We start from the raw sequence: 8,580 nt of genomic DNA, 5'->3' as shown, positions 1-8,580 counted from the left end.
CATTTACAAATCACAATTGAAGGATTAACTAAATACAATAATATATATTACAAATAATACACCTACCACAAATAAATGATATGCATTAAATAAAGGAGTAATCTATTTTTGCAATGTTTGCCATATTAAACGGAACGAGTTCTAGTCCGTTTAGAAACGGGTTGTTCCCGAGTTAGCCCGACATACTGAAAACTCTGAACGAGTCCGACACGTCTCCCGTGTTAGGCTAGGCCTAGGCCCGCATAGAGCCAGGTCATACCGAGCTCGGATCATGCCCAAATAGTAGGCTTCGTGCCAAGCTCACGAGTTGCAGGCTTGATGGCCATCTGTAACCATGTTCAATTCGTGGTTTCGAACAACTCGACAACTTTGCGAGGTTTCAAAGACTAAGTTGATGTTTGGTTTATAGGAACTAATTTTTAGCCACTCTATTTTATTTCATTTTAGTCCTTAAATTGCCAAACTACCAAACGTGGAAACTAAAACTCTATTTTAGTTTTCGTATTTAACAATTTAGAGACTAAAATAAAATAAAATATAGGGACTAAAAATTAGTTCCTACCAACTAAACAGCCCAAAAGGCCGAGAACAACACTATTGGAGTATCAGCCAGTTGTTGTCTTTGGAAAGAATATAAATAGCTTTAATTTTTATATGGTGCTATATACCTGATCAATCACAACAGAAACATTTTTATGTACATCTCCATTCCTTTGTACCGAAGATTTCATGCATGTTAGGGCGTGACAGCCTGACTGACAGGACCAGGATCACTCTGTGGTCCTGTGACCTGACGAAGCCATGAGCACGGCGACGGCGGCGACGAACATGAAGAGCATGAAGCCGAGCAGGAGGTACGTCTTCCGCGACGACTTGCGGTACTCCCCAAAGAGCAGTACGCCCCAGAAGGTGCTGACGAGCGGCAGCGCCTGGACCGCGTCGGCGGCGGCGTAGCCCGCGGCCTGCCCGCCCGTGAACTGGAGGCCGTTGCCGAAGCCGCAGAGCAGGCCGGCGAGGAGCGCCCAGTGCCGGCCGTCCCAGTCCCCGAGGTAGGCCCCGAGGGAGGACCTGGGCACCCCGGCCATGGGGCGGTAGAGGAACAGCACGTTGAGGCCGACGCCGACGGCGAAGCACGCGACGGAGAAGTAGAAGAAGGCGGTGTAGACCACCAGGTGCGGCACGCCGCCCCTGAGCGTGCGCCACTGGTCGTTGGTTGCCAGGTTGAACGCCGGGGAGAAGAGCGAGAAGCACGCCCCCGCGAAGAACACGATCCCCAGACCGATGAACGTGTTTGAACCGAATACCTGGTGCCCGCGTGGGTGTGCAAGCCATTTTTACGTTCCAGTTTTGAGAAGAAAAAAAATGTTTTTTTTTCTTTCAGAACTAAGTGTTAAATTAAATGAGGTCGTCTGTGTTTATCCCCATGAGTATGGATGAGTATTGGATGGATGGACGGACGGATACCTTGATTGACCGCCGCTCTTCGAGTTGAATGAGGTATTCTGCGGTGCCTGCCTCCGCTTTGTCAGCTTGCTTTGTTCCAGAGACTCCATTCTCCAAGTCCTTGGCAACATCTGAAATCAGAGATTTTTTTTTGTCTTCTCCTTCAGATAATGAGCATCTGAAAAACAAAACAAACCAGAAGCAGCAGTTTTCACACATTACTGCAGCGTACCTTTGTCTAGGACATGCTTGCTTGGTTCCGCAGCCCCAGCTGTCCTACTGTAACGTTGTGCGAAATCACGATCAGAGCAGTCCCAGATGCATTGGGGAAAAAGTAGAATGATCAGTTACCCAAGCTGGTAGGCATTTGTGGAGGCACTGAGCTTCTCCTCGTTGTCAGCTGCGTTGGAGGCGTGGACAGCAGAGCCAAGGATGACAGCAACAAGGAAGCATGCCACGCCGGGAAACAGAATCTCTGCCCTGTTGATGCGGTTGTCCAGGAAGTAGTTCAGCGTCGTGCCTGAAAATCACAGCACATATTATTGATGATTCGTCATGCTGGGTGTATGTAAACATTCAGAAATCAGGAGTTCAAACAAGCTAGCAACATACCAATGACGACCACCATGCTGGAGCTGACGACCTCGGTGACGGAGAGACCGACGTAGGCCCAAGCGTACTGGGTGGAGAGGTTCCCGACGCTGAGCACGACGCCTCCGGCCATGGCGAACAGCACGGAAGGCCAGTTGGGCTGGCCGAGCTGCGTGAGGAAGTTGGGCATGCCGCGCCTGGCGCCCCCGAGCTGGCCGAAGGTGAGCGCGATGAGCACGGCCGCGAGGAGGTTCGTGACGGAGTAGTCCAGGTACGTGTGCTGCGGCAGCCGGCCTCGGCGCTCCAGCAGCGTCAGCACGGCCGGCCACGTGCCCAGGAACAGCAGCGACGCCAGCATCAGCGCGATGGCGCCGCCCTTGTCCTCGACCACGAACATGCTGTGCTGAGGTCGGTCGGGACCGGGATCGCACCGGCTCTGGTGGAGTGGAGGGCAGGAGATCGAGGGCCTTCTTCTTCTTCGACCACCTGCAGTGAAGCAGAGGCGAGGCAGGGGAAGACGAAGACCCACCCCCGATATCTGAACCAAGAACCAACCGGAGAGGAAGAGAGCCAACAAGGCCACTGACTGAAAAGTCCAACTTGCTCACCACCAGTTTGACTGGCACTGCGAACGCGAGCTTGCGGCGTCTGTCTCTGTCTACGTACCTCCTTGAGATTCGTTCACCAATGGCGTTGGAGCTTTGACAGTATATTGCTAGAGGATATCCTCTCCTGTAACTGCTGCTGTAATTTTGGCTAATCAGCCGTGCTGTAATCTTGGCTAACCAGTGACTGCCCTCCCGATCTGTTTCTATAATCGGCTAGTGGCTTAGCCTATATATACTGTACCTATTCTAGTAATCATACACAGACTTGATTACCCAAATTACCTCTCTCTCTTTTTGAGTTTTCAGAACCCAACGGGACCGTGAGGGGCGGACCTAGTTAGGGCTAGTGCAGCGAGGGTACAGACCTCCGCTTTTTATCTGTTGTAACTAGTAGAATTTAAAGGACTGTTTTATTCGTGTCTAATTGCATCACATTTTGACTAAGATTAATCATTCGAATTAAATATTAAAGTCAAACAGAAAATTTAGATAAAATATAACAAGTTAGTCAGCAAATCAAATAAGCTCTAATATTTATCATGAGATCACCTCCTCAACCTAACTGTCTTTGTTCTGATATTTTTGTACTCGTCCTCACAAGTATACTATCAGTCATATTTTATTCTAGATCCACCCCTAGCCGCATTAGAACGACAGCACACGGCCACGACGTCGCCGGCGATCGAGCTCCTAGGCGGTGGATCACCACCGTAACATCCAAGAAATAAACGAACCATACAAGGGAGGAAGATACCTCAAGACGATTTGTCTCTCGACTCCCCTCCTTGTAAGAGAGTCAGAGAGATAGAGAGAGAGAAGCCCAGAAGAAGTGTCTGGCGTCTCTCTCCGCCGCGGCGGCGGCGGCTGCTAGTAAAGCTGATCCATGGAGGATTCCGTAGTATATTCTATGGCTACGTGGCGATGATTTCGTTGATCCCGGTTCCTTGTCTAAAGATTCTCATCTAAACAAATAGGAGCACTATCCTTCGACTCCGGATCGGGAGACCGGTTGGACAGATTCGCCGTTCCCGGCCTATGAATCAGCAAGGATTCCCGCACTGTTTGGTTTGGTTTGTTTGTTTGGTCGTCGTCCCCGAGACGGTATTTGCCCTGAATACTACTAGATATGTGTACGTACGTTGTCACGAGAGTTAAAAATTTATATAAAACATAAATATGTAACGATAATTGTCACTATAATATGCAAAATCTGTGTAGAAAAATATCATCTTAACACTAATATTATATTCTAAGTATAGACTGAATACTTTGGTATCTATTCACAGTCGAAGATTTAACTGAAAACTTGATTAATCATTCGCTGCCCAGATGCAACTGAGAACACAACAAGAACCCAATCTGGAAGGACACGAAAGAACCAAATGCACACGGTTCAGCTCATCGTTCCGAATTGAACATCCATCAAAGCTAGCATAGCATAGCATAGCTATATGCATTAATAAGTAGATTAAAATAGCTCAAACATTCTGGGAGATAAATAATGTACTCCTGCGAGTAGCTAGCACGACATTTGGTACAAGTTTAATATCCTTACTTTTCATATATGAGCATTCATAGCATGTTGTAAAAGTGTTGTGGAAATGATTGAGTAAATTTGACGGTAGTTGATAGTTAGTCACCATTTTCTATATATTGTGCACAAAGAGAAGTATGCCTAAGAAACTGGGTATATCTATTAAAAAACTTGACCAACATGGAAGGTTTTTTAATTAAAGGTTTTTAATTAAGAACACATACAAAAATTTGCCTCGACAATGACTTGGACTTGAGGGATCGAGTCTGGGCGTACATGCATAATGTTGACCAACTGAGCTACACTTAGCTTCTTCAAATTTTCATTTTAATTAAGAACACATGCAAAAAATTGGCCTCGACAAAAACACATGCAACGTGAGCAGAGGGAGCCACTGGGTCTAGCTTCGCGGCTTGCATGCAACATGAGTGGATGAGGGGGCACCCTAGCTTGCGTAGTTGCATGCTTGCATGCAGCGTGAATGGGAAGAGCCGGTGCATGGCGCGCGAAGGTTAGCGGGGGCACGTTTTGGTCTACGTTACCTTCTTAATAGTTAGTAGAGATATGACCCTATATATGGATCTATGGGCCTGTTTGGCATGACTCCAAAGCAAAACTCTAAGTAGGAGCTGGCCAGAGCACACCAAACACTCTAACTCTGGAGTTAAAAACTTTATAAAGTTTTTAGAGCTGCAGTACAATTTTTTGGAGTACCTCTTTTGCTGCTTCGAAAACTCAAAAAAACAATCTAGTCATAGAGTTTGAAGTTATTTACCCGCCACTGCCACCGATTACGAGAAACAATCTAAACTCTGTAACAGAGCTGCTCCACCCAGAGTTTTAGAATAGAGCTGCTCTGGATGGAGCAGAGCCATGCCAAACACGCCCTATATATACACGCTCGTTTCGTACACCATTCCTAACCCTCTATTTCTAACCTTAACTATTTTCTTAACTATTTTCTAATAACATGATACAAAACTCGACAGTTGAAGCTGCAAATGTTTTTTAACGTTAACACTTTAAATTAGATCCTTTTTAAAATTTTAGATCTTAAACATAGTACTTTTTATTGGATATGCTCTTGCGGGTCCTCGGCTTATAGGGTATGTTTGGTACAACTCTAGATCTATGAAGTCTGATTCTAAACGTGAGCTGTGATAAAAGTGACTCTTAAGCTAACGGTTGTGAAAAAACTAAAATATGTTTGATTGAAAAATGACATCTTAATATAGAAGACATGAATCTAGAAAATTTAATGTAGGAGTTGATTTTGAATTGAACTATAGAAATATATAGATTTTTAGAAATTTATTCGGTTGAGATTTCACATTTGTTCGGTTGAGATTTCACATTTTTTTTACAATAAATATAGTTTAGAAAGCTTGACCAATCACACACTTAATCGGACTCTGGATTCCTCACCATAGAAAACATGCCAAACGTGTGACGAACATTCTCGTGGCCTCACTCTCTATCACCACGATAAAAGGCCCTGTTTAGCATAGCTTATATCTCAGTTTTGAATGGATTTGAATAGAAGTTATACGAAACAGAAATAGCTTATCATCAGTTCAACAACTCATTAAATAAAATAAAAATAGGTACTAATCTTCGTTCTCGAATATTTATCGCCGGCTAGTTTATTTTTAAACCAAATCGTGGCGAATAAAAAAGAATGGAGACAGTAATAAGCAAAAGTTGTGTTTTCACCGATTTTCTATATAAACGGTTTTATCCGAAGGAAAAAAATACTGTAGCTATGCTAAACAGAGCCATTATTACATTTTGGAAGAAGCTAATTTATTATTTGTTCGGTGCCTATTTGAAAGGATGCTGGCGGCTGGCGCTACGGAAAATCGATTATAGGACTTGGCTATGAAGGCGTGAGGGTGACTGGTAGGGAGAGAAGAAAGTGTGCGTGCGCAGCAGCGAGGGCGATCATGCGGCCGTGGCGGCGAGATTGAGCATATGAGAAGGAAGGATCTCGGGAGGGGAAGTGCCACACGTGATTGGAGAGGGATTGAAGGAAGCTACACATTGAAGGAGCTGTGGGCGTACGCGGGGAGCAGCACGAGCGAGGGCGATCACGCCGGCGAGATCGAGTGTGGGGAGGGTGAGCAGCTACTGTTTATTTTTCCACAGCCCCTCAGTTATGCCATTTTTTGTAGCTGACCTTCGGGTTTGAGCTAGAACTCTATAAGCGCATCATAAGTCTATTCCTTAAGTTTGACGTTTTATAAATAAGATGCTGAATGATCAACTCATTTTCATGACACAAATCAAATAAAAAAATGAGCAGTGAGAAGATGATGCGTCATATTAAATTTTTGGATTTCAATTGTAAATATTTAAGTATAATCTAATTATAAAATTAACTATACATATAAAGAGTAAACGTTAAGCCTATATTTTTATTTTTCGGTCTATATCTATCCCAATAATAGCGCTGCCTTATTATTATTCAATCTATATCTATCATCATCTCACCCACATTTATCTATCTCAACACTCACGCAACCCTTATCGTCAGCTCCATTTCATTGCCACGTTAGTTTATTTATAGGTTCTCATATAAAATAAACCATGAAGTTTTATTAAAATAAAAATTCATATGAGTATATAACAAAATAAATAAATAATATGTAATTTATAAAAACAAATTACATACTTTATAAACTGTAAATAAAATTAACATATTTATAAAACATAAAATTGTGTGATATGTGAAAATAAAAGTTACATACTTTGAAAAACTTTTAGATTTTTCTTCAATTTTTTTACTTTTTATACTAAAATAATGTGGACCAATTAAAAGACACGCCATATCGACACTACTGATTCAGGTAATCGACACGGCAAACCGATAGTCAAGGCCAATTGCACGTCCTTGGTTGGTATCGTTTAGTTGCATGAGGCTCGCGTTGGGTGAAGTCTGTTAGGGTGCTAGATCGTGTAAAATACTGGACACTGCACTATATATTCTACTAGTAACTTGCTCGCGCCTAGCGCGAGTCTTCGATCAATGTTGAACACATTTAAAAGCGTGTTGTTTAGATATATGAAGCAAATCATATATGGATATATCTAAACAAACAATTATCCACGGTAGTAGAACAATTTAGTCTACAAATGTAGTAGCATCAGCAATCTAGATGTCAACATTCTAAGTTTCAGATTAATGATCTTAAGGACAACATAATAGAGGCTGATAACTCTATTGTGTGTATTAGATGAATTTAAGGTTAATTTACTATTATTTACATCATGGCTAGCAAATATACAAATTAAAAGGTGCATATTTAGAAAAGCAAACAGGAAATGTGTTAAGCATACATGTTTTCCTCGGAGTGATGACTTTTGGAAAGTGAAGTTGTGATGTCTCCATGCAATGGGCCGATATGTGGAATCAGTAAAAAAATAGGTTAAAATCCACATAAATCGGTGTACAATTAATAGAAAATAAGGAAAAGTACATGTGTTAGTTATCTATATCTTTTGCACTGAAATTAACATGGAGAATCAGGTAGGGCATAGATTGCTAATTGCATGGTAATATCTATGAACAAAATTAATTGTGTCTTTAAGAAATGCATACGTATACAAGGACAATACATGAATAGCAGCTGCACAAAAATATAAAATATAGTAAGGCTGCACTGACATTTAACACTTACCATGAAAGAAAGCAAAATCATGTAATCCTTCTGTCGGGGACCATAATTAGGGGTACCCTCAAGACGTCTAATTCTCAGCTGGTAACCCCCATCAGCATAAAGCTGCAGAGGCCTGATGGGTGCGATTAAGTCAGGGATCAGTCCATACGAGCGACTCGATCACGCCTCGCCCGAGCCTAGCCTCGGGCAAGGGCAGCCGACCCCGAGGGGTTTCCGTCTCGCCCGAGGCCCCCCTTTTAACGGCGGACACATCTTCGGCTCGCCCGAGGCCTTGCCTTCGCTAAGAAGCAACCCTGACTAAATCGGCGCGCCGACCGACCGAGTCGCAGGAGCATTTAACGCAAAGGTAGCCTGACACCTTTATCCTGACGCGCGCCCCCCGGCAGAGCCGAAGTGACCGCCGTCACTTCGCCGCTCCACTGACAGGTCTGACAGAAGGACAGCGCCGCCTGCGCCACTCCGACTGCAGTGCCACTTGACAGAGTGAGACTGACAGGACGTCAGGCCTTGCCAAAGGCGCCATAGGAAACTCCGCTCCGCCCGACCAAGGGCTCGGACTCGGGCTAAGCCCCGGAAGACGGCGAACTCCGCTCCGCCCGACCCAGGGCTCGGACTCGGGCTAGGCCCCGGAAGACGGCGAACTCCGCTCCGCCCGACCCAGGGCTCGGACTCGGGCAAGGCCCCGGAAGACGGCGAACTCCGCTCCGCCCGACCCAGGGCTCGGACT

The 8,580-nt window shown here is 44.4% G+C and overlaps 1 protein-coding gene across 1 annotated transcript; it reads right to left on the bottom strand.

The window, feature by feature from the left end:
• Nucleotides 1-624: 624 nt before the first annotated feature.
• On the bottom strand, nucleotides 625-2,536 carry LOC100502471 (uncharacterized). Its single transcript, NM_001196949.1, has 5 exons — nucleotides 2,056-2,536; nucleotides 1,795-1,963; nucleotides 1,676-1,722; nucleotides 1,465-1,574; nucleotides 625-1,304 (listed from the first exon to the last, which is right to left on the bottom strand). The coding sequence occupies exons 1-5, from the start codon at nucleotides 2,429-2,431 to the stop codon at nucleotides 771-773; spliced, it is 1,236 nt and encodes a 411-aa protein (NP_001183878.1). The 5' UTR covers nucleotides 2,432-2,536; the 3' UTR covers nucleotides 625-770.
• Between the last annotated feature and the right edge of the window lie 6,044 nt (nucleotides 2,537-8,580).

This window comes from Zea mays, chromosome 10 (genome assembly GCF_902167145.1).
Source record: "Zea mays cultivar B73 chromosome 10, Zm-B73-REFERENCE-NAM-5.0, whole genome shotgun sequence".
Classification (NCBI taxonomy): domain Eukaryota; kingdom Viridiplantae; phylum Streptophyta; class Magnoliopsida; order Poales; family Poaceae; genus Zea; species Zea mays.
The sequence above is the reverse complement of the archived record's forward strand: the minus strand, read 5'-3'. Positions and strand labels throughout refer to the sequence as shown.